This window comes from Taurulus bubalis (genome assembly GCF_910589615.1).
Source record: "Taurulus bubalis genome assembly, chromosome: 15".
Taxonomy (NCBI): Eukaryota; Metazoa; Chordata; class Actinopteri; order Perciformes; family Cottidae; genus Taurulus; species Taurulus bubalis.
The window spans coordinates 22,441,531-22,467,332 of NC_136603.1; the positions used below are offsets into that span (position 1 = coordinate 22,441,531).

The 25,802-nt window shown below is 44.1% G+C and overlaps 2 protein-coding genes across 5 annotated transcripts in view; one reads left to right on the forward strand and one right to left on the reverse strand.

The window, feature by feature from the left end:
* tyw5 (tRNA-yW synthesizing protein 5) lies at nucleotides 1-2,413 on the forward strand (the record flags this gene model as incomplete). The annotated part of the gene is given in 7 exon segments (XM_079230978.1): nucleotides 1-86; nucleotides 1,409-1,448; nucleotides 1,450-1,479; nucleotides 1,551-1,557; nucleotides 1,560-1,594; nucleotides 1,737-1,874; nucleotides 1,994-2,413. Coding segments are annotated over 7 exon segments (399 nt in total). The 3' UTR covers nucleotides 2,057-2,413.
* A 1,829-nt stretch (nucleotides 2,414-4,242) lies between these two features.
* lrrfip1a (leucine rich repeat (in FLII) interacting protein 1a) overlaps nucleotides 4,243-25,802 on the reverse strand; it is a gene marked incomplete at its 5' end in the record, with an annotated part of 42,011 nt that continues 20,451 nt past the window's right edge. Inside the window, 25 exons of one of the 4 annotated variants that reach the window (XM_079230827.1) lie at nucleotides 4,243-5,258; nucleotides 5,366-5,470; nucleotides 5,559-5,638; nucleotides 5,735-5,855; nucleotides 6,257-6,306; nucleotides 11,856-12,000; nucleotides 12,175-12,267; nucleotides 12,427-12,519; nucleotides 12,775-12,867; nucleotides 14,170-14,340; nucleotides 15,428-15,499; nucleotides 16,170-16,295; nucleotides 16,859-16,885; nucleotides 17,428-17,517; nucleotides 18,142-18,219; nucleotides 19,153-19,236; nucleotides 20,525-20,584; nucleotides 21,757-21,813; nucleotides 21,917-21,958; nucleotides 22,030-22,089; nucleotides 23,246-23,281; nucleotides 23,499-23,549; nucleotides 24,294-24,335; nucleotides 25,168-25,239; nucleotides 25,417-25,434. In XM_079230827.1, the coding sequence (XP_079086953.1) occupies nucleotides 5,154-5,258; nucleotides 5,366-5,470; nucleotides 5,559-5,638; nucleotides 5,735-5,855; nucleotides 6,257-6,306; nucleotides 11,856-12,000; nucleotides 12,175-12,267; nucleotides 12,427-12,519; nucleotides 12,775-12,867; nucleotides 14,170-14,340; nucleotides 15,428-15,499; nucleotides 16,170-16,295; nucleotides 16,859-16,885; nucleotides 17,428-17,517; nucleotides 18,142-18,219; nucleotides 19,153-19,236; nucleotides 20,525-20,584; nucleotides 21,757-21,813; nucleotides 21,917-21,958; nucleotides 22,030-22,089; nucleotides 23,246-23,281; nucleotides 23,499-23,549; nucleotides 24,294-24,335; nucleotides 25,168-25,239; nucleotides 25,417-25,434 (1,971 nt within the window). In that variant the 3' untranslated portion in view covers nucleotides 4,243-5,153. Of the gene's footprint in view, nucleotides 5,259-5,365; nucleotides 5,471-5,558; nucleotides 5,639-5,734; nucleotides 5,856-6,256; nucleotides 6,307-11,855; nucleotides 12,001-12,174; nucleotides 12,268-12,426; nucleotides 12,520-12,774; nucleotides 12,868-14,169; nucleotides 14,341-15,427; nucleotides 15,500-16,169; nucleotides 16,296-16,858; nucleotides 16,886-17,427; nucleotides 17,518-18,141; nucleotides 18,220-19,152; nucleotides 19,237-20,524; nucleotides 20,585-21,756; nucleotides 21,814-21,916; nucleotides 21,959-22,029; nucleotides 22,090-23,245; nucleotides 23,282-23,498; nucleotides 23,550-24,293; nucleotides 24,336-25,167; nucleotides 25,240-25,416; nucleotides 25,478-25,802 lie in introns of those variants that run through there. The other 3 variants (XM_079230825.1, XM_079230824.1, XM_079230826.1) reach the window with 3 other exon arrangements.

A 25,802-nucleotide genomic window follows, 5' to 3' on the forward strand; every position in this document is an offset into this window, starting at 1 on the left:
ATGGAGCTGCAGGTGAAAGTACCTGTGCAGATATTCACAGAAGTAGATAAGGACGTGTTTCTGCGAGACATTTACCCAGAGGTAAGGTGCACCGGGCGGCTTGTGCTGGTCCTCATGGCTGCACCAAACTTTATCCAACTGTAACGTTGCCAGAACTGTATATCTGAGGAACTGTCATGGGCATTGTTATTGTTATTTTAAACCATTTTATGACATGTTAAAGACTATAGTGCTTTTATGCCATTATTGTCATTGTGGATTAAAGGAATTACTCCACAATGACAATAATTAAAAGCTGCTAATATAATCTCAAATTCAAGATTGCTCTCCAGTGTGTAACACAAACTGTTGGGAAACATTGGAGAAAAAAATCAGTTCAACATTTTAAAGACACAACCAGCTGCAGCCATATTGGTTGTCGTGCAGAATCCACTTGCTGTCTCTTAGTTCGGGGTCTTAACGGTATTCCAGTTTTCTGGAGTTGCACGCTCACAAAGCTGGTATGAATGCAGGGCTCTCAAGTTTTTAAGACAGGTAAGAGTGACATCTCTCTCTCTTTCTTTTTATTGATTGGCAGGGGATTCGGGGGAGACGTGCTTGATTCCTCCATGGTGAGGGCAGCGCGACCAGGTCATGTTTGCGCGCTGCGGCACATTAAATAGCCTAGAGTTTTCTTTCAGCGTGAGAAATACGATGTGTGGCGGAAGGGCGGGACTTAAGACCGAAATGCGTGACAGTCACGCTCAATGCGTGACACTTGAGAGCTCTGTGAATGTAATGTTGAGATGTCCTGACTAAAGTCCCACAATTCCCATAATGTATTGAGTAGTGTCTATTCAGTAGACCATTCCAGCCTGGTGAACATCCACGTATTTTAAACTGCCGTGACCTCGTTTAAAACACAATGTTTGTTGACATCATCAAGGTTATTTAACAGAGGACATTATTCAACTGTAATGAGCACTAGTACAACAGGACAAGTACAGTGATCTTCATGCGTAGAATTGTTGGAGTGGCCCTTTAAGTTGTGTACAATGTTATGTATGGTAATGGCTCCTGGGGGACATTTATTTGCCATCAGACAGATGCGCACAGATATGCAGGTCTACAGCTAAATTTAGGCCGATTTGTTCCCAGTGCAGACCAGCCGTCCTGAGAGGCGCGCGTCTCGGGCCATGCCTGGAAAAGTGGACGGTGGAGTATCTGGGACAGAGAGGGGGGGACAAGGAAGTGACGATCCACTGTGTGTCCACTGTGCCGCAGATGGACTTCCTACACACACACACACACACACACACACACACACACACACACACACACACACACACACACACACACACACACACACACACACACACACACACACACATTCTCTGCAGAGTTCTCAGCTACACCTCTCCATTCACAGGACTCTGCCATTCTGTGAGTTTGTGAAAAGGGCATCTGAAAAAAAAGCACTCAGACTTCTTCCTGTGTGAGGTAAGGATCATAAATATATATTTTACAGTATGCTATATCTTTTAATGACACTTTCCTTGATCTTGTGTCAGGACAAGAATGTTACCTTCGATCACTGGGAGAGGATGTTCGAAAGGTACTAAGAAGACTTCTTAGTGAAGATTGTGCTGCAACAAAAAAATAGTTCAGACATTTGTTTTGTATTTACATGACAACAAAACCAAACATCTTCAGTCCGACTCCGTGAAAGCTCTTGAATATAAATGTCTTCCTCACAGGAACCTGCTGATCTGAGAAAACAGTTCCCGGGCTTGGCAGAGGATTTTCACATCCCACAGTTCTTTAAATCCGATCAGTTTTTCTCCAGCGTCCTCCGCGTCAGCTCCTGTGGTCTGCAGCTGTGGACGCACTACGACGTGAGCCTCCTGCCTGTAGTCTCTACGATGTCATGGAGATGCATTTTAGATGTGCCGTCTCTATTGGCATATATAGAATAACATAATGTTGCATTGCTAAATCTAAGCTCTCCCTTCAGGTGATGGACAACCTGCTGGCTCAGATGACGGGGAGGAAGAGAGTAACTCAGATCAGACGTTGAACGTGATTGTAACGGAGCATGTGGATGTTCGGATGAACGAAACATCAACATGAGACACAGGCTGTAAGAAGTGGACGTAGTCATCGTGATTGGTTGGTGGACCGACGTCTTGAAGCCTCGAGTTTAGCAATTTGGCCGTCGCCATCTTGGCTTTTTGCAACCAGTGAATGGAAGTGACCCCCGTGGAGAAATGACGTGTCGACGCCCACAAGCATCCCCTGCTTTACGCTCTGTTTGACTCTAAATGATCATAATTTACGAAATGAACATCATGCTGTATTGAAGAAGACTTGAAACTAGAGATTGAGACATAAACTCATGTTTACAATGTTTACTGAGGGAATAAATCAAAAGAGAAGTGACTAAATATTTGATAAATAAATAAATATCCTTTGATTTCATGTGTTTTTATGTTACATCTTTCTGAACACACAGGTGCCGTCCTCTTATACCTTTTATTTCATTTATTTGTATGTCTAAGCCAAAAGATAAGGTCCTAATTGAACATCTACCAAATTGCTTCCAACCCTTTGGGACAAGAAAACCTGTAGCTGTAATAACTGCTGCACATAATTTAGACATTTCAGAGATAATATATATTGCAAACATGTTTAGATAAAGAGTCAGTTCACCAACAAATCAAAACATTTCAATGACCAGAGATAATGATCTCAATAGAATGCATTTGAGTTCATAGAATTCAGAGGTCAAATTTCGATTAATAAATAAATAAAGGACCAACAAAGGTTCTGATGTGTGTTCATGGTAAATTGCCTTCTAACAAATGTATTTGAGTTAATTTAGGTCCATGTGTTCCAAACTCCAGAGGACAAACATGAGCACACTGTTGTCTTTGCCCTCACTGTGTGATCAACAGGTGGCGCAGTACACGTCCACTACCAGCAGAGGGCAAAGCGCAACAAAATGCCATCCCATAGTCAACATGAGTCACATATGAGCTAAATGAAAAACCTGGACAAATTAAAAATAACTTAAAAACTCACAAGCAGCAGCATTTCTGTCCCACAGAGAGGGACAGACCTGCAGGTTTTGTCTAATATGGTGATACTATGATATAGAGACGATTGACTTGTTTGACTCAAGGCACTTCCCAATGGGTTTGGATCCTTTCGACTATACGAACAATTTGTTTTAATTATCAAATAATCTGCCAATCACCGTGCAAAGCCCACAGGTATCGATCTCAAAAATAGAAACATTGGAGAAGTTCATATTTCACATTTTGACAAGCAAACCTCGCTAGCTAGCTAAGCAGCAGCAGAACTTCAAGAGGAACAAACATTCCTGCTCCTAAAGGTTAGTAATGAGGCATACGAGTTGTATTAATATCACGGCATTTCATTTTGTCAAGTATACGTCTTTACATGTATAGTTAAAGATTTAGACGGAGAGAGAGCTATGGTATATATTCTTAAACATTTTCAAACTGGATAACACCCTAAATATACAATATAGTATGTATATGCCAAAGGCCCGGGTTCTGTGTGGAGTTTGCATGTTCTCCCCGTGGCAGCGTGGGTTCCCTCCGGGTTCTCCGGCTTCCTCCCAGTCCAAAGACACGCAGCTCAGGTTAATTGGACTCTAAATTGCCGTAGGTGTGACTGTGAGCTCTATGAACCCAGAGATGGCATGACCTTCACACAAGGTCAGCTGGGATCAGCTCCTGAGATGTTGTCTTCAATACCTTTCTATTTTTATTGTATTGCTGCATAAATACAGCAGCACATATCTGCCCCCTTTAGTTGGAATGTGAACATTTTGTTTTCTCTTGTTATAACTGGATGCTTTTCATAATATACCATTCTTTCATTATTAATTAGATAATCAGTTCATTTTGGGAATAAACTTTTTTGTTGTAACATGAATATGCACATCAAGATAATTAAAGCAAATTTAAAATAGTTTTTTTTAGTTTCTTGTAATAATGATATGTAAATGAACCTGTACGTGTATAGCGGTCGACTAGTCAAAGAGCTTTAACACTTATCATTCACACACTGATGGGAGGGGCTAAGGGGCGGACGGACGGACGCGGACGCGCACACACACACGCATGCACACGCATGCACACACACGCATGCACACGCTCGTTAAAACTATTATTTTCCCACTTTCCGCCGGGGACTAAAATTGCACACGTGTGCGCACACCAGTAAGGTTGGAGCTTTTATTGCACAAAGATTACAGTTGTTAAAGTTCCCTTACAAACATCTTGAAGCTTGGAAAACCGTGAAGCAGCTCCTCCCCAGCAGGTTCGCTCTGTGCTGCCAACACCACTCTGAGTCCCCCGACGGCACATTTCCGCAGCGAGTCGCAGCGTGTGTCTGTGTGTGTGTGTGTGTATGTGTGTGTATGTGCATGAGAGCCAACCAGTGACTGACTATAGGAAGCAGAGAGCATCTGGGAGACATGAGACTGGAGTCTTGGTAGAAAGGGCGAGTCGGCTGCTGGCTACGGCTGGTGACTTCTAGGCTGTTTACACCGTGTGCTATATGTTGGGGGGTTATGTTCAGACAACTTTAAACATAGTTTGGCTTTGAGTGCAAATGAGGACAACACGCATCATTCTGCTCCCCTTCCAGTCACAGCAACACACACAAAGCCCTCTGCTGTCTTCATCGTGGTCTCGGGTCAACGGGTCAGCACCGCTCCTCGCACTCTGGATCCGTCTTTTCTAAAATGTCTCCGTCCTCCTATGTGAGCAAGACCAGTCCCGTGTCTTGAGTCTTGATGAGAGGCAGCAGGGAAGCAGGAGTGCAGTGCAGGAAAACAGAGAGCGGCGCTCCGTCCCGGGACCCTCCGTGTAGCCCCTCCCCTCCCTAGCAGAGGTACACAAAGACACGCCCCCACTGCGTGCGCGTCACCGCTACGGAGACTTCTCATCGGACAGGAAAAAACAGACAAAGAAATGGCACGTTGCTTGTTGTTCTCTATTCTGTGGATATGATAACTAAGATTTTTTTTTTTGCTTTTTGTGTGTTCTTTTTCTCAAGGTTTTTCTCAGGCAGATGGAAGAGGAACCCAAGATGCAGGAAGACTTTTTTAATCCAGGAGATGAGCCAGTGGTGTGGCGTTGCTATGGAGTCTGTGCCATGCGACTAGTCTTCATCTTCTCCAGTCTTTTGGACAGGTGGCTGTTGTTCAACTCGACTTCATCGACCTTGTCCAGGGCCGAGCGCAGCTGTCGGGTCAAACGGGGAGGGGGAGGGGGAGGGGGAGAGGGAGAGTAGATTAAAACACAGATCTGTTTAATGGTCTGGTTCCTCTTATCTTTTTGTTGCCCTGTACCTCTCTCTGTAGTTTCCGTTTCTCTGCCTTCAGCTCATCCTCCACTTTCTCTGCATTCTCTGCTGAAGACTTGTAGCGCATCACCTGACCCTCAAGTCTGGTCACCTGGAAACCAAAAATAGAAAAAGGTGAGAATATATACATATGTACATTTGTTATGTATGCTATGAATTCATGATTCTTCCCAGCTTACATTTTGTTCCAAAGCGGTCACTTCTTGCTCCGCCTTTACGAGCTTGAACTTAACGTCGTTCATCTGCCTGCTGGAGTCTCCTGGAAGAGATTGAGCGAGAAGCGAACAGTCTTGAGTTTGAGGTGACAGTGAAACGGCAAAGTGCCGGTCGGTTCTCACGCATCTCGTCTACTCACTCTGCAGCTCTATCAAGTTCGGATCGGTGCCGTTTTCAAGAATGTCACCGCCCGGGCTCGAACTGTTGTCCGTGCCGTTCCTGTGTGTCTTCTGGTCCAGCTGGGACTTGAGCTTCTTTACCTGCAAGAGCCATGAGCATAGCATCAGTTGATTACAAATACCAAACCTGCCAAAGAGCCCCCAACCCTGCTGCTACTGGAGGCATACATATTTATAAACCCCTCACAAATGTACAGTTTCAGTCAAAAAAAAAGAAAAAAGGTCCAGTCATTCCTAAAACAGCTGATCACTGTAGTTTTTAGCAACCATAACTCAAACAGGAAGAACTAATGCATCTGTTGGGCGACATTTTCAGCGTTGGATTAATAAACAACTGCTATCGTGAGTTTTTAGAGCAGCAGGACGGTGAATATGGGATTTTGATTCTTTTGACTGAAATATATGAAACAATAGCTCCCGAGATAAGTTGTAATTTTCACTGAGACGACAGTTGCCCGTTTCAGAAAACGGAGTGGACCCACCTGCTCGATCATTTTCTCCCGCTCATCCACCAATTTCCTCAGGCGAATCTCTGCAAGATAAAGCACACGTTTGAGAAGACGCTCAACATCAGAGGCTCGGTCGCAGATCGTGGCGTCGTGCCTCACGAGGCCATTTCAGACAACGACGATCACAACCTCTGCCATCCATCTTTGAATAAAAAGAAGTTCAGTTACCTTGGGGTGGGAGGTAGCCAAGGAGATGGTGGTGAGGGGGAGGGGGATGTTGATGCATGCAACAGCTTCCATGAGGGAGTGATGGAGCGGAGTGTGTGTGGGGGATTGTTAGCATGCACACTGTGAAGAAGAGGGTCAATGCAAGAGCACACAGCTGGCTCCACTCACACTGTGTGGCCATACATGTGCTGACTGAAAATATTTGCCAGGAGCTGAAACATTGTGCATTCTGTCACTCAATTTAAATAAATAAAAAATGCATTTGGATCCACATTTAAAACTTGTAACAGCAGGGTATTTATTGGCATTTCGGCGTGGACGCACTACATTTGTGTGCAATAAAAAGCAAACATACACGTGTCGTACATTTCCCATTCTCGTAGATGGAAATGGCTTTTTACTCCCTGAGAGCAGATCAGGGTTTCCAACTTTGCATTTTAACCACCAACATTACCGCAGGAGCACGTAAAAGCTAGTTCTCTAACTAACATAACCAATTAACATACGTGTTTTATTGTACACATGGAATGAATCAATCAATCCCGAAATTGTAGCATGAAAAAAGTGATACAACATCATCCATCCACAACACATAACAAGCAGCAGCATGAGAAATGTGCATCAATAACAAAACAACGTTACATGAATTAGCGAGTGCATTATTGTCCAATAGTAAGATCTACCGTTACCAAGCAGTTGACATCTGATACTGGTTCTGAGATGTGTTTACATGGAGTCAATTGACATGATATACAAACGTATATTCATTTGGGAAAGGATCAAAGTGCGGCACATATTTATTTTACTACTTTGTAAACAGCCAAGCGAAGACAGATTCAATGATATGTATCTATGCTATATACCATCTAGAAGCTAAGACATCTTACACTCCTCTTTGCCCTTGCCTTTGCCTTTCTTGCTGTTCCTCTTCACATCTTTCCCCGTCTGCTGTGGCTCTTTACTGCTGGCTACCTGTTCTGCTCCCTTTGGTAAATCTTGGCCCTGCAGCTCATGCTTAATGGCATCTAATCCTTCCTCTACAGGCAGAGACGCTGCCTGGACAATGTCCTCTGCAACAACGCTCAACCCGCCAACACTCAAAACCCGTCCTCCCTCTGTAATGTGCCCGGGCTCATCTGCCACACCCACTTCTTCCTCTGGAAGGTTTTTCTGCTTTTCAGGCACATTTTCCAGACGTCCGTCCTGTTCGGACGAGGTGTCCCCGCGGGAGCTTTGGTTGTCTGGATCGAGTGACTCTACCCGGTTACCCCCGTCAACCGCCCCCTGCTCGTCAATGCTCTCGACCGGCTCAGCCTGTCTATTCTCATCGGACAAACTGCCATTGCTGCTGTCATCGGGCATGACTTCAACTCCCTCCTCCACTTCTTCCTGTTTTGGATTTCTAAGTCTCGCTACAGCTGCCTCCACGTCCATGTCATCGAAATCGAAAGAACATCCTTCGTCCACGTCCTCCTCTTCGCTGTCCTGCAGGGAGGGTCGAGGCGGATCGTCATCCTCAGACTTGTCTTTGCCGGGTTCATGCAGTTGCTCAGCCTCGCTCTGCGGATCCTTTTGACTGTTTGGATGTTCTGGAACGGTTGACCTGTGGTCATTCTCCGCCAGGGACCCCATATCAGTCGCTTCTTTTGGAGAGGCCGGCGTATTCAACACGTCAATGGTTTTGACCTTTTCTGTTTCAAAGGAGACTTTGGCGTTTGATTCCTCAGGCGGATCCTGGCTGTGTACGTCCCCCTGTTGTTTGGCCTGCGCTACTCCAACCGTCTCCAGCAGACTCTTCACACAGTGGAATGCATCGCTGGTTTTCATTAATGACTCACCGTCACAACTATCACTCTGTCCATCACGTGAGCGGGCTGACTTGACTAAATCTTCGGCGTCCCTCATACCTTCGTTCAACTTTTCCTTTTTGGGTCTTTCTGCTTTTGGCTCTGAATCGTCCCCATCAGGACTGGGAGGAGGAGAGGATTCCTGCTCAGTCTCTGCCTCCTCTGAATCTCCACCAGAAACTTTGGAACCGCCACCGCTGCTCGAGTTCACGGCTGCGGGCGACTCTGAGCCAGACAAGCTCTCGAGAGCGTCGGTGAAGACATCGGTAGAGGACTGGGACACAGGCGCCTTGTCCTTTGTCTCAGGATTGATGGATGATCCAGGTCCATCAGCAGCAACGTCCACATTGCTTTGAACATGCGATTCTTCAGTGTTTTCCTTCCCGCTCTTTTCAAAGGTGTTCTCTGTGTCATTAGTCGTACATTCAGATTGCATCTCTTCAATGAACCCAACTTCATCCTCTACACTATCAACAGTTTCTGACTCAATGTGGATGACATCGTCAGTGGTTGAGATGCTGGTTTCACTTTTAGCGTTATCTATACTGGAAGAACACTCTCCGTCGAGACCATCAGTGCTCCCGGCACCTTTAGAGCTGTCGATAAGATCAAAAGTGCTGGGGTTGGTCTCTGGAACAGGACTCGTTATAGATCCCACTTCCTCTACTTTCTCAGTTTCCAAAGTTTGCCCCTCGTCCTTTCGGGCATTTGTTCTGAAGTTATTGAGAGTTTCAACATGAGAAAAGGTTTCAGCGGGTGCCACTGCCTCTACTGCTTCTACGTTTTCATTTTCTGAACTTGGTCCCTTGTTCTGTTCATCCGGATCATTCTTGGGAGTTTCCATGGGTTCTGCTTCTTCTACATTCTCCGTCTCTAACTTTGGTTCCCCGTCATGCTCATCTGTAACAAGTTCCACTGCTGATTCTTTCAGAGATTCGTTGGTAAAAAAGGTTTTCGTGGGTTTTTCCGTTTCTACTCCCTCTTCCTGCCTGTGCTGCTCATTCTTAACTTGATCCACCCGTGACTTCTTGAGGGTTTCAGTGGCAGAACCGTCAAGTTCAGGTTCTGCCGTTGACTCCTTATTTCTTGAAGCCGATTCGTTGTCCATTTCTTTTTTGCCTTTTTCTTGATCAGTTCCATCTTTTTGTTGGTTCTTATCCTCGTGCGTTCCTCCTTTCTTTTTGCCTCTCCTCTTCCTTTTCTTCTTCTTCCCTGAAGCAGCGGCGTCCTGAGGCTGACATTTACCTGATATTTCCTCTGCTTCGTCATTCTCTGCCTCTTCGGCCTTCTCAGGCTCTTGTTGAGGTTCGGTGTTTGGAACGGTTGGGTCGGACTCATCAGGTAAACTTTCGGTCATAACATCTTGTGCAGCCTTTTGCTGATGACATGATTCTGTATTTAGCAAGTTACTTTTTTCATCTTCATGTTTGTTTTCTTGCTCCTCAAAAAGGTTATTACATGACACTCTAATGTCATCACCCAGTGTTTCAACACTTTTGTTTTCTATCTCTCCTATATCTGGGTTACTGGTCTCCCCTAAATCTCCCCCTTGCTTTTTGGTTTCTGGAACATTTTCCTCAGAACTTGTTATAATCTCTTTAAACCCAGGGCTGCAAATAACTATATCTTTGGCTTCTGTGATTGATTGGTCAATAATGTCAACATTGAAGTCCTTGCTGAGGCCACTTTCTTCAGCGTTATCTTCTTCTGCGGCCGTCTTCTTGTCCTTATCTAAGCACATCTGTTGTTCTTCTGTTGGCTGTTCTTCGATAGATGTCTCCAGCGTAGACACAACAGCCACATTAAAGAGTTCATCACAGCTCGCAGGATTCTCTTTTTCTTCCTCAAACATTTCTTGACGCCGCTCTGGATCCACCTCTTCCTCTCCGCTACTTCTCAACGGAGCCTCCTCTGTGTTGCCTGAGAGATCATGAAGAGTACACGGTGATGGAGGGTTGACTCAAGACAGGATTTTCAAAACTGTAATCTTCATGAGGAAGTGCATCAGCAGAAATCAAGGTAAAGCAGAACACCTGATTGATTCATTGACCAGGAAGAGAAGCGCAGAGCCAAGATGGCCAAGGGAAGCACAAGAATAAGAAGAAGAAGAGGAAAAAAGGCAGGAGGAACACCAAAATTAAGTTCTTGATTCCCAGCACATTGATCGACAAGAGAAAAAGCCGGCTGCTCAAAGATATACGTGACAGTGCATTTACAATAATGTTCCCTACACATAATATTTGCTTTGGATCATCAACCCTTTAGAGACCCGTCAGCATTTACACTCCTACACCACATGCATTAACAGAGTTAACTGTGATTCAGAACTAATGTGTGCGAGCTGAAATGATGAAAAAGGTGCTAGAGAAACAAATCAATAGCCAAAACATGAATAATGGAGACAAGGGGTGAAAGAGGTGACAAAGATAAACCCCAGGGGTCCAGGAGCATGCGGAGCTTGGAAGAGGAATCTTAGTTTCAACAGGAAAGCAAGAGGTTGATAGATGTTTCTTAAAAAGATAAGGCTGGCAATTCTCTGTATTTGTGTCAACAAATTCCATGAAAGTATTAAACATAACTAACACTTACTACTGTCTGGCTCTCCCAACAAGGATAATTTTCAGTAATTTGCTTCAGCAGCTGGTCACTGTAGTTTTTAGTTTAGCAGGAATAAAGAGTGCATTCGTTAGAAACTATTTTCAGCTGAGGATTAATATGAATGTGGTGCTTGAGTGAGTATTTACATGCGTGTGAGAATATGGACCACGGGTCTGTTTTTAGACAACAATGGAGCTTTATATATATACATATATATATATATATATATATATATATATATATATATCTCAGGATGTGACACAATACTGGATTTTGTATGCAGCGAAACTGAACACAAAAGATCATACATGTTTATTACATGATCTACAAATCTAAAAGTAAGATTTTGAATTGTATACAATGATTTATGTTTAATTTTAACTTTTGTATTGACCAAACACCCAAATCATTGTACACATTTGTAAATCTTATTTTTTATTTGTTGATCATCTAATATACATGTGTGACCATTTTGAGATCAATTTCACTCCATTATTTTTAGGATTTTCATGGAATTTATTGACAATAAAAAAGGTATAATTGACAAAACCACAAGGTCAGTAGCCATCAAATTGTGGAAGGACTTCTTGTTGTCGTTGGCTTCAAAGCTCAAGAACAACTACATAGTTGATCTTGTGGGCAGATTATCTCATCATTGGAAGGGTTCAACCTCAAGAATAAACTTTCAGTCTCCAGAAGAATACAGAAAATCACCAGACTTATCCTTTCAGGAAACTGCAAAGCAGAGTTAAAGACACTTGACATTCCAGGAGCACAACACTGAAGAGTTCATTCCAAAATTAGGCATCAACCATTTGGATCAGATATCAATATGCGAGAGAAGAATTATACTTTTATATGTTGATGGTGTAATTTCCTGTTCCTTCACGACTGTAAAGCATTGTGGAATGAAAGTCTTCAGGCAGTTTAATGCCGAGCAATGTAGCGAGAGGTTTTACCCAGCATGCCGTTCCCCTCCGATGGGGCGGGGTGCGAGTCCTGAGCCGGTTGGGTAGCGGGGTCTGCACCGGGGGACCCGTCCACTTCTGCCTCACCAATCTCCCCGTTGATGTTCAGATCAGGACCCAGCACTATTCCATGTTTCTAGAAAAAAACAGAGAGCGCATGAGCTCATCGTGTACATGCCTTCAAAGTAGACACAGAATATATATTTGCACTTGTAATTACTTTCTACATTCAATAACCCAGGATGACAACATTATTCACAACTTTAATCTCACACTTTGCTTCCCAAAACGTCACACGCTGACCGAGTACCTTCAGAATGTCTTTCAGCTTCACCGCCTCTTCTCTGAGCTCATCTCGCTCAATTCGAATCGCGTCTGTGTATTCTTTCTGTCGCTCTAAGGCCTGAGCGGAGCCCCCAGTGAGAAAAAGAGGGGAAAGAGAAAGTGGAGAGGAAAAGAAGGGAAAAGTAGAAAGATGGCATTCGGGTTCATGCAAAGGAGAATACTGAATTCATGCTGAACGTGATGGACTTAATGCAGGACCAGGGCTCAGCGGGCGTACCCCAATCTTTTTATCCTTCCACTCCAACGTCTCCTGCAAGTCAGAGATCTCTCTGACAAAACCCTCCTGCTTGATACGCAGCTGGCGGATGTCCTAGACAGCAGGAGAAGGAAAGCAAGTTTGAGATGTAGAAAGAGAGACGGAGAGAGAGAGAGAGAACATGCACGTGTACAGAGAGTGAACAAAAAGAAAAGTGGTGGAACGCAGCCTCTAGGTGACAAACGGAGTAGAAAGCAGGTGTTACCCTTCTTCATGACATGTCTTTTGAACCAATGGGAGGCTCCATTCCTGTACCCACACACACACACTTTGAGTGACACACGTTCACACCGGATGAAAACTACTCACGTTTAGCAGCTCTTCGCTTTGTTTTAGCGTCTCTTTCATTTCATTGAACTGGAACTGAAGCAATGTGTGGCCGTGTTTCTCGCGCTCGTGGTCCTGTGAGGAACAAACGACGGATTGTGTTCATGAGAAACTATCCATCTCATACACAGCGACCCTGAAACAACACAGGAACGCGACTCTCACCGCTGTCAGGTGTGGTGTCAGTTGTCGTTGTGAGAGCCGTGTCCTGTGCGTTCGATAGCAGACATATCGCAAAATACATACGGACAAATATGTACGTTGCAGTATGTTGTTTATCAAGTTTATGAAGAGAGCACAGAAGCACAGAGACGAGAATGTGGTGCTTTTTTAACCGCCCCTAGATGGCGCTGCTGCAACGGGTCTGCGTGTCTACATTGGAGATCCTTGACATGAAGGTTTGCCTGCTTTATATATTCCTGTGTTGGATGTATGTCCTTCCATGTTTTGAAACAGAGTGAAACAGTTACGTTATCTTACTATTTACATCTGAACCCATGATTTGAACGTTTTTAATAAAGGAAATTCTGAATGAATGTTTTACAAATGTCTGTTTTGATGTCTCTTTCATGAATTTAACAAATAATAAAAACAAATATGTGTGTTCGTTGTTTTTACTGCGGGTTGTTTTCATGGTGTCCTTTGATCATTTGGTCCAAAATGGCAGCGAGAAGTTGCAAAGGAATGACCGGTCAGCTTCCACTTCTTATCAATGTAACAATGCGTGTTGGATAAACAAAATGAACACCAACTAAAACTTGACCAAGCTCTATGTTGGTGTCATTACAGCACAATAATACTGCGTATGCTTCGTCATCCAGCTTCACCTCACAGTTGATCATTTATCCTCTCGTGTAAGAAACGGGTTCAACATACATGATGCATTCAAGGGTTGTGGGAAACCTTTGATATCTGCAACCTTTGCATGTTTGACCAAATTTTCTACGTTTGAATTCAGGATACTGATCAAGTCTCTGCATGTATACAGTACATTTAATGTGATGGCTTTGTGGAAGGCAGAGCAGCAATTAAAAAAACAGCAAGAGTCGTCTCGGTTTCCACTTTGCACCGTTAACGCCATGTTTCACACATTTAGATGCGGTTGACCTCTGCAGAGTGCAGGGGTCAAATGTAAAGTCTTTCACACTTTACTGGCATTAAACAAGGAGATGCATGAACTCACACGCTGACACATTGCTGTTGAGAAATGTAAATCAGAGTTTTTTTGAACAAAAATCAAATAGATTATGTGTTTTTATGACACCCATACAGATGGATACATTAATTGTTTCTGAATAATAAAAACCTTCAGATACCAGATTTAAGCCGTTTGGGTTTCCTACAATCACAGATCATTAGGTTTGGAGCTGGCTGTACCTTGACTTTGTCCTCATATCCGCGGCGTGACTCGGACAGCAGTTCCTCCAGCTCCATGAGCGAGTCCTTGAGCGTGTCCACCTGGTACATCAGGTTGTTCTTCTCGTTATCCAGCTGGGCGTTGGACACCATGGCCTTGCGGTACTTCTCCTCCACCTCCACGAAAGCATCCTAATGTCACGACGTATAGAGAATACAAGACTGTAGGAACACAGCAGCTTGGCATACTTCATCAAATAGGATGGGCAAACAAAGCGTTGGAATCCAGACAATGCGACCATCCATCTGTTCTGCAAAACTGTGTAAGCCTGTGTAACCGTGGTGAGTGGAAATGTTAAGTACAGGCTAACACACACACCGAAATGAAGAAAAACATGCAACGTGCAGACGCAACTTGAACAGTTTGGGAGTTAACACACAAGTTAGAAAAGCATCTGGCCAGGGGAAATAAATGAAAAATGATGCCCGACACAGATGTGCTGCGATCAGGACTTTCTCTGCACCGGCCATCTACCAATCTGCTCCTTGCTGTTGTATATGTGCGTGTGCGTGCCTGTGTGTGTGTACGCTTCTCTCACCACCAACATGTGGAATAAGTACATTGTTTCAAAAAGCGGTGATGCTAAGCTATTTCTAATAAATATAGTGGACGGGCAGATTTTGAAATTTGTTGCATTTGCGTCACAAGTAAAAATTGGGGGAATTGAAACTGCAGGTGAACAGCAGGCAGAGGGGGAGGAACATCAACAGTGTGGCAAGCAAGAAATGCATCTCTTGTCATTCATCCGAATCAGATCCTTTACAGACCATGTCCTTTATATTAATTATAATAGAATACCAGGGTGTTTATCACAGTAAGTCTGTCCAGCTGTGTTAAAGAGCCGGCCAGTCAGTACTGACAACATTTCATCTCATTATCTGTTTGCCGTTCATGGACTCAACCGATCAAACTATTTAGAGCCCATATCGGCCGGTAAGCATCGATCAGTGGACCCTTACTGTTATAGTACAATGCGTGTCAATATTTGCAGCGAGTCCGGAGTAGTAGTAGTAATCCTAAAATACTTCATGGAGAGTTTCTTTGTCTTAGTTTCTGTTGGCTCATTGATCTAGGGTCCACTGTGTGCTTTGGGCTATAGAACAGTGTATTCTGTAACCAGGCTGAACATCACCAGGGGAAGTTAGAGACACCCAACCTATTAGTGAGTAGTGGGTCTGGAGTTGAGAGTTCTGGGAGGTCTCTCTCAGGCTTATATACCTTGACTTCTTTTAGGTTCTGCGTGTACTTCGATTCCACATCTTGAATCTGATCCTTCAGTTCATGAATCTCCTGGTGAAGAGCAGCAGCAGTGAGCAGAGAAGCAAAGGGCGACAACATCAGAACCGGTGACGACGCGGGGCAACGAGGAAAGCAACACAGAGTTTGCAGAAAGAATGAAAAACAGAACGATAGCACGGAGATTCTGTCTGCTACATTTCCTCAGAAAACCTCTCAGAGTACGAGTTACTCGGCCTCTTCTGCACTCAATTTGTCACTGTATCAATAAAGTTTGATTTCTGCTCCGACATTATACAGCAGAAACTGTCAAATTCTAAATGTTGGAATGCAATTCTCAACGGGGAAATAATTGTGGGTATCTTGATCATACGTCGTCGTTTAAGGAACAGTCCGTATTATTTCTAGAGGCTCATTATCATAAATAAAAAGCGTTGTCAGTAGTGTATGATCACTTGAAACTATGTTTCCATGAGCCTACGATATCTACAGAGGTGGTGGTCCTCTTCACAGAGTCCAGGTTTCTACAGTAGCCCAGACGGGACAAACCAAACGCTGAATCAAGGGACAGCTACGTTCCCTTAAAGGCCACCGTAGTTTTCTACGTTTATATTTGTAAGCATCGTCTTGCTCGGGTTCTTATTTTCTTAGGGACCGCACAAAATCCATAATTGGGGAAATCTAGTCTCTCCGTCAGCAGGAAGCTCCACCTCTCCCCCGTCACCTTGATTTCTCGAATAGACGTCTCTGCATCGATAGTTATAGCCGTCTCGCCACTTCCCCTCCGCGAGGAAGTCCCGCCTACGGAGGTGAGGGTTGCTGCTGTTAAGGCAGAAGCTGCTCGAGACCCCTGAGGAAGAAGACAGTTATTACACAAAGGCTTTTTCAGACGCGCTTTCTCTCTTTAATAAGGCAAGCGAGAAAGGAGAATTCTGGTGCTCCAATTGTCTGAGTCTGATCTGAATTGTTTTCTCTCCTGTGTGTGTGACTTATAAAAAAGGTGAAAGAAAAATGTCCTGTATTTGCCAGGATATTCTTTCTAAGTTCCTTAAAAACAAAACAAAGGTTCATCTGAGAAACAGGTGGAAAACAACAACAACAAAAACATGATACTGGCAAAACTTCTTCTCATCTGAGAAACAGGTGAAAAAGGTGAGAAAAAAAAGGTTACAAATATGATCCCGACAAAACTAGGAAAAATATCAGAACCCCTTTTAAGTCATAAACACAGGAGAGAAAACATTGAGATCAGACTAAGAAATGGGATCATCAGAATATATTTTTCTAACTGTCCTTCCTAAAGCACTCGATAAGTATAAAAGCTAAAAAAAAAAGTGCTCATTATTCTTCATTAACTGACGTCCCTTCATGCATCTTGAGCATACGCAGCATGTGGTGATGTGATCCACTCACCTTCTCAAGATAATCCCTGTCTTCCACCTGTTGAGACAAACAGAGAACAGTCAGAGCAGACAGAGGGTGATGTGGAGGCCACGGGGCCGAGGAGACCAACCGAGGAGGGAGGAAGGAAGGAAGGAAGGAAGTCCCCAAATCCTCGCTGCGCCTGCTCAGCAGTGAATACACGTGGTCCAATCTGGTCTCTACACATGACCAGAATTGAGAAAAGGCACAAATGTATAAACAACGCCATGCCAAAACAAATTAGTACGGGATGTGTCAAAAATCACCAAAACAAAACGACACAGTATTCCATTCAACAACAGATCGTGTGTTAAAAACACGTCAAAACGACAAGGCTCTTCAGCGTTCACTCCCCGCCTCAAACACACGCACAAAACAATCTTCTGGTAGTTTCCACAGTCAACCCACGAGTTAACCTCTGACACAAACACAGCGGACAGTCAGCCCTCCTTGCAGGGTGAAGTGCACAAAAAGGAAGGACGGGTGGCAGCAAAAAGCAACCAAACAGGAACTCGGCTCACATCACGGCCGCGGCCTCTCGTGGCGGCAAAGCGACTCACGGGAAAGTCAGGAATAGTGACATCGTCCAGGTCCCGGGTGCCGCTACCGGCCGCGCTCCTCAAGAAGCTGGCAACCGAGCCGCTGTGTTCCTGCACCGGCCACCAGGGGGCGGAACAAAGCAACGAAGAAATGAAAAGACAGAAGAGCAACACTTTAGGAAAATCTAAGGTGTTACTTATGTTCTGCTTTCCCATCACACATCATTACACCCTATTCATTAAAAAGAATGAAGGCATCATGTTTCTCAGTCATGGTGACAGACACATACAGTAGTAACTGGAGAAAAACTGCAAGATTTCTGTATTCAAATGTAGCCGACTGTCATTGGTTCTACAGCCGGTGACTGATGAACCAATGGACTTAAATACCAAATCAGCTCCGTTGCTACAGGCTTGGGACATACGGTCAGCCAGTGCACTGCGGCTTGTCTAATCCCATTCGGTCAACTGGACCGAATGGGATTTTCTTGTCCGGTAATTCTGAGCTTCATTGAATGGTTCAAAACATCAACCTGCCTGCTGTACAGGTCCTGCTTGTGGGAAAACACATTTTGCACAAGTCCTATTTCTGCAAACCATGCTAGTCTGAGTCTCCATCGTGAAGGAACAGTCTAACTGTGTCCCTGGGTCCAATCGTGTCCTTGTGACACATGAACAACATGAGTTGTGAGTGTGTGTCGTCCTGTGAGGGGGTTGAGGGGTGTGTCGGCTCACCACTGGACTAGCGCGGGCCGACCCGGCCCTGGACGAGACTCTGGAGCCGGAGCTGCGATAACTAGTGTAGTCTAAAGGCTGCAGAGAAAACACACCGTTACGTTTCGGTCTGCGGCTGGAAGGCAAACACAAACAAGCGTGCGCGTGCATGTGCTTACACACACCTCTCTCCAGGTTATCTCCTTTGTCTTTGAGTTTAAAGTGCTCCCTAAACACAATGTATTACCATCACCCCAACAGTACGAGCAGCAGATACATGCTGGAGAGAACTGACGCCAGAATCACAGTCCGCTTACATGCACATATTAAATGCCATTTCACCAACACACACAAGCTAGAGATCGAAGTCCAATTACATAAAAGTCCCATGCAAAAAAAAGTTAAAGAACATAACTAAAGCAAACGTCACACATGATCCGTTCAATTATTTCACATCAGTTTCACGTTTACACTGTAGTTGCATGCACTCTTCTGAAACCACTTGTTCACACTCAGGCTGGCTCTCGGTGTGTCAAACCAACGAGTGGAAGCAGAGCGCTCACGCCTCAGGCAGCCGCATGCTTTTGTTCGGCTCAGTGGTGAAGCACCACGCGTGCTGCCTTCAGGGCCCGATATGTGGCTCCATTCAAAACAGACGTACAGCGACGTCAATACTCAGTGAATTTAAAGGGAGGGGCTTGACTTAATGGGGGTGAAATAGTAATTACAGGTGTTTTTTTAACACTGTGTGGAGGTTTTAGTGGGTAAAATAGGTGAGGTGGAAATGAATGGAACCAGGGCTGCTGGGAGGTCTGACCCAGTGACCTGCAGCATCGGGATGAGTCGGGTAAGGAGGGGCTCGGAGCAGGATGTGAAGACTCGAGAATTAAGGATTGTTCAACTTGATTCAATATGTATTCCTCCTGCCCCTCTCCAGGGGTCAAAGGTCAGCAAGCAGCTACAGAGCAGCGGCGACATTTTTTAGAGTTTACAGTGCGTGTCTCGTCTTTCGCAGTTAGCCCGTGTACAGACCTGGTAACCATTGAACGCTGAACCTGGGTTTCTGGAGGAGGACAGGCCATTGAAGCTGTACAAGTCAGAGGAAGCGTAAGAGGTCTGGGAGGAGAAAAGAAGGAGAGCGGGTAAGGAGCCAAGAGAAGGAGGCCAAACTCTTGGCCCAAAAGTTAGAAGTCATGAGAGTAGCTTGTTCCTAATACACAGAACAAACAGGCGACCAGCATGCTCGCCAAGTGGCGGGACTGACGATGAAAAGATTGTCGAGACCTAGAACTATTTTTATAAAGTTGTCCCAGTACTGACTCCACTGGGACTAGACGTCTCTGGGAAATAGAGCAAACAAACCCCACACCAACAGGGAAGTCTCGTAGAAAAGAAATTAAAACATGTATTCTTGAGTAAAACACAGAAACGCTTGATTAGAAACTGTTAAACAACGATACAATGGTACTTCAGTAAAACAATCCAAACGGTCACTGGCTGTAAGCGACAGAAGCCCTTAACAGACATGATTCAAACTAACTTTTTATCTACGTTATGACAGACCTATTTGGCTTCAGGACGTCTCTGACTGCAAATTAAAAATCAAGCATATTTACCATCAAACATTTGAAATAGCAGATCTGAAGACATTTCAAAATGCATTTACTCAGATATCCTGAAGTCAAATATGTCAATCATATGTCAGGAATTATGGAGCAATGTGTTTTTAAAGTATTCAGAAGTGTCGCTATTTTAATAAGGAACATTTCATAATGGATATAGTAAACATGCTTGATTCAGTGTCTGTATGTAGTTTGAGATGTCTTCAACACACATCTATCAGTAATTGCCAGAAATTATTTATTTAAATGTTTTTTTCCCCAGTAACCAAAATAAAATGTAAGAATTAAGTCATTTCCCACAGTTTTTTAATTCATAAGTGTCACAGGCAACATGTTTAATACTTCCACTGAATATATCCTGTTCATTGTGAATTTTAACCCTTGTTGACTCCTTATTTTGAACCTAAAGTAGTCACTTATGTATTCTTCCACTAACTTCACGGGGGCATCACTGTCAGCTTGTTCTGATTGAACACGTTGACGGTCACATGATTGGACCCAAACATTTTGAGTATCAAGAAAAACAACCTTCCGTTGTGATTATGTAAGTTTTCGAGTGATCTCGGGAGAATAAAGCTAACTTTAGTGCTTTAACGTTTTTTGTTTTATTACCGCTTTCTTTTCTTTTCTTGCGATCACGACGCAATGATGCTATCTTGAATCATGTCTGTTTTGGCTTCCGTAGTAAGCAGTTGATCTTACAACGTAAGACAATAAGAAAAGTGTGCACAAACACATTTTGTGCATTTAAAAAAAACAGTCTGCGGTGCGATGCCACCCACCGGCTGCAGGTCTAATCTGGAGGCACGAGACGCCCGGCTGTCATCGCTCAGTCTGGAGCTCTGAGGGTCGGGAGCACAGGTGACAATATCAAACTGCAGCTCGGATTCAATTTATACACACGCCACATGCTGCCAGTGGTTTGGAAACTCATGTTATCAAAGCTGGGTTAAAAAAACAACAACTTCATAGCAGTGTTGTTAAATAGATACGTCAGAAGCAGAAATAATGAGGTTAAACCAAAGAACCAGGTTATCAAACCATGTGAGATTAGTCCAGATTATCCAGAGCCTTTGGAATAAATGTTACATCATTCTACAAGGACGACGACAACAATGAAAGCCGTTTGTTTTGGTAGGCAGCTCTTCCTTCCAATGTTGCCAGTTCTGTGAAAGTCTAGCACACAAACCAGTGGAGGACACACACACACACACACACACACACACACACGGTATCTATTAGGGCTGTACCGACTGTCATTCTCTTTCACATTCAAAGCTCACATCAAGGTTTTCAAATGAGGCTTTGTATGTCTGTGGTTATATTGATGACGTTCATGAGAGCAAGCACCCTGTATTGTTATTGTAACCCCGCCTCCCAGCTCTCGGTCCAGACTGGAAGGAAAGTTACTCTGGATTTAACTACAAGTGCATTTTTACAACTTTTTATGACTGAATGATTTAAACAAGGGCTCTTCAAGTATTCAACTGGGAAGTTGATTTATCTCAGAGCTATTAGCCGGCAATTTACAGATGCATCTTTTCTCATGCAAATCTATGGAGGGGAAAGTATCCTTGGGTCTAATGGCGTCACATGACGGACCCGGAAGGTGTAATTACACCGTTTGGCTACAATGTAAAATTTGATGAATTACCCAGAGCTCTGTGGTTTAAACATGAGACATGCAAAACTATTTTAAAGAAGAAGCGCACGGCAATCACATGACGATTTAGAATTTGAATGTCAATGTTACGAATGAAGCTTGAACTAGTCGGTACCGCCCTGGCAGCTAAAGGTCATACCGTTCTTTTTAGCTCCACCCACTGCAGTTTGACTCGAAACATTGTGGTTATAAAATGATACTCTGCACCGTGGCGTCAACAGAACAGTTGGCCCACACACACACACACACACACACACACACACACAAAATGCAGTTGTGTCCGGTTCGTCGCACCAAAAATGAAGCAATATAATATCACTTCATCCAGCAATGCGGACGAGGGAGACGCACCGTTAGGTCCAGCCTGGAGGAGCGAGACGCTCGGCTTTCGTCACTGAGTCTTGAGCTCTGACCGCGTGACAAAGAGGAGGCTGATTAGATGACCTGTCGCTCGTCTACACATTTTACAACAGACCGAATGCAAACGGCGGTTCAACACACGGCTACTGACCCGGCTGGATGCGACACTGTAATCATCGTCATGGCCGTTCCTCTGCGAACAAAGAACACGAGTGAGAAACACTGGCGCCCGGGTCCGTGTGGGCCACTTTTGCGTTTACATACATCTTTGTCTTTGTGCTTATGTTTCTTCTTTTTCTTTGACTTCCTAAGCGAGGACGAGTCCTTAGGGCGAGAGAAAGAGAGGGAGAGCGGTGAGGGTGAACGGGCACGCTTCTTTTCTCGCCTCCCAGAATCTACATACGCAGCAACCACATTGTTAATAGGAAGAAATCCAAGCGACACACAACACATGCACACACAATGGCCTCTTAACACTGCAGAGGTGTAGTTAGTTTTTTGCACAGCTCTTTCGATGGAGAGCTGAAGCCGCTATCTGACTCCATAAAGCCACGGACCCCTTTGACAGGAAAAGTAAGCCATTGCTGCTCTTCTGCTGTCCGTTGGTTTGTTTGTGTTATAAGTCACAAAATAACAAACTAACTGATCGAGGCAGCTGGAGGCCAGAAAGTCCTGTTTTGCGAGGTTGAATGACGTTTGTGGCTTTGAAGAGAGTACAGAAGGTGGATGGAATGACTTCAGTTCGGAAGAGGCTGTCCGACGGCAGACAGCAAGATGAAGTGGTGAACATATTCTAAATATAAAGTATCCGTAATAAACTGATATAGATGTTTTTGGGTGTCTGGAATATGTTTTGCTGTTGCCCTCGTCCACAGCAGTACATTGCTTTGTGCTGCTATTCTCGTCTGTTTCTCCAAAGTACCTTCTCACCCAAATCCAAACTATCCTCTTTGAGGTTATTTGACAAAACGAACATATTCAGCTGCTAAATTCACGGAGCCAAATACCCCGGATCTCAAACGCCCATGGGAATGATTGATACGAAGAGTTTTTTCCACATTACATAGCGCAGGAGAAATGGCACTCATTTTGAGACGTAACAGAGCCCTAAATAGTGCGCACTGTGCTCCTTTTGTCAAAATCAAGTCCAACTGACTCCTCAGTAGTCGTGTCCCTGCACAACAGCAAACAGAAGCACATTGGACGCACAATCACTGGATGGGACTACGTGGAACGTACCCAGGAAGTACACATTCATGCATGGATCCCTGCATGTTGACACATTGGATTTTCATCTTGCAATGGACAGAATGTAAAACTCAAATTCCTTTACTCCATAAAGTGAGCTCACAAACATGCGCTTTATTCTGAAGAGGGCCGTGTCCTCACAAGGATGAGGCTGATTTACTCCATGCTTTGAGCTCTTCAAATCAAACGGTTAGTCAAACAGTGACTCACACAACAAGTCTTCAACCCTTACCCCGACACCATACGCCCCAACCGCGTCTAGATCAGACTGTGCAGAAGACACATCATCATCATCATCATCATCATCAACAAGTACCACCCAAATAACAGCACCTTGTGAAGTTACCAAAGACAGACACAGGGTCGATCTTGGTTATTGAAAAAGCAAAAAAGGTGTTTGATAATGATAGAAAAAAAAGGAATAAAAAGAAGCTTTCAAGAAAGTCTGTATTTTTGAATGCGTGTGTTGTTTGAGTGATACTGACCCTGACGCTGCCCCGGCTTCCCACTGACATCCGCTCATCGTCGTCCGAGAGCTGCGTGAGAGAGTGAGAGATGGAGGGTTAGGGGTTTGGAAAATAGCCAGTGTGGGAGAACGGTAAACAGCAGATTATGACTGGACGTATCCCCCCTCCACTGCAACACACACACGGTTCAATTAAAAAGGGGACCTTTGTTTGAATTAAGATGTGAACATTTTTTTATTAAAAACAGCAATTCTCTTGTGGAAAACCAAAGAAAAAAAATGAAGAGTCACATCTCAAAATGTACTGTAGCTGTGAGTACACCAGTGTACTGGTGAGTAGTTGGTGTAGATAGCTAAGGCTAGCAGCAGACGCTAAGGCTAGCAGCTAAGGCTAGCCACCTTTCTCTCTGTTGAGAAGAGAGCATGCGAGGTGCTTTTTCCCCTTGGCAGCAGCATACCCTCTCTCCTCATTGGGAACAATATGAAAAGCAAACACTTCGTGGACACCTTGAGTACTAAATACTAGTGGATTTACCAACTATATAGAGAAATGTACCTGTACATAGAAAATCCAGAATAGTGATCCCATAGATAGCGTCCTCTCATAGTTTCTCTTTTTAACAAAAATACTTTTGTAATACTAAATATTATTATCACCACATAATTTTTCCATTTAGAAATGATTATTATGAATCTATTAACCTGAGGCCAACATTAGCTACTCGGTTTCATGTATTTCATTCAACATTTTCCAGGTGGTGGCGGTTACAGAGGAAAGGAACGAGGCGATGGAAACAGAGGGAGGGCTACAAACCGTTTGTATCCGTGAAGAACGTGAGTATCTCTCACTGTCCTCCTGGATGAGGAGGGGAGGGGGTGGAGATGGAGAAGAGGAGGTGAAGGTGCAGAGGAGAGAGAGAAGTCAAAGATCAACGAGACGGATGGATGAGGGAGAGGTAGAGGTACAAAATGCTCCCACTGATCCCAGAATAAATGACATGATTTAATTACGTCCAATAAGACTTTGTGATACAATTATTGTGGGCAACACAGTTGTGCTTTCATCCGATGGCATGATATTTGCCTGAATGAACACGTGCCGGTTACATCACCTGCTTTTTAGCTCATTTGAACGCATTTGTACAATTCCTGCATGAAACAAATCCAGATCACTTTTTCCAGACATGCACGTTCCTTAAAATAAATAAACCATCACACAGAGCCAGTAATCCAGCCGACAAACCACTGAGACACCCATGCACAAACACTGTCACCTCAAACTGGATCACTTTAGTAAACAACAACAAAAAAGAAACACTGCAATTAGTCAAATTACCACACACACACACACACACACACACACACACACACGGAGTACCCTCCATGCTGGGTTGGATGCTCTAATGGTCTGGGACCAGTCACACTAAAGGGCTAAAGGGTAAATCCCATGCCGTCTCACACCAGCGGAGCAGATGGTGCGGCTGATTCAAAGCCAAATGGGCACCCTGCTCCTTTGAATAAGTGGATTATCATTAATGGCCAAGCTTTGATTCTTTATAATCTGTTATTTTCTAAAAAGGCTCAACAGGAATTATCTGGAGTTCAAGAGCAGACTGGGAAAGGCTCTCCAGACAGAAACACATGCGCAGCATTTAGTGTTAGTGTCGTCATCGCAGCACAAACTGTACCATCCACTGCTCAATGTCGCCCCATTTGCTGTCCGCTCGGTCGTCTAATTTGGTGTCCAAGCCATAATATTTCTAAGAAGAGACGAGGAAATGAGGACAAGAAAAGAAAAGGAAAAAAGAACAGGAAACAGAGCACAGGTAACAGACTTCCAATATTTTCTTGGGAACAATTTGAAGCTCAAGGTAATCCTTTAGCCATGCTTAAAATCAAATGATGTCTGAGGTGGAAAGCAGCAGGAGGAGGCCTACCTTCTGCACCTGAAAGATCTACGTCGACGAGGGGTGGAGGAGAAAGATTGGAGGATAGCAACACATGAAAGCGGGCACCAAAAAAAACAAAAATAACAAGAGAAAAGAAATCAGCATCACAAATGAGATTAGAAGACAGAAATTAAAACCGAAGAAAATAAAGGAACAGACTGCAGAGAGGACGCACAGGTGTGAGGCGCTCAGGAAGGTGAGGGGGACGGAGCTGAGGACCTACCAGACCGAGCATTTCCCCCATGGTTCTTTTGGGTTGTTACCAGTGGCAGAAGGCTGGAACAGCACCACATTATGTTCCCATGACTACAGATATAAGTATTGTGACAAACAACTGGCGTCTCACACATCCTGTACCAAAGACTTTAGTCCAG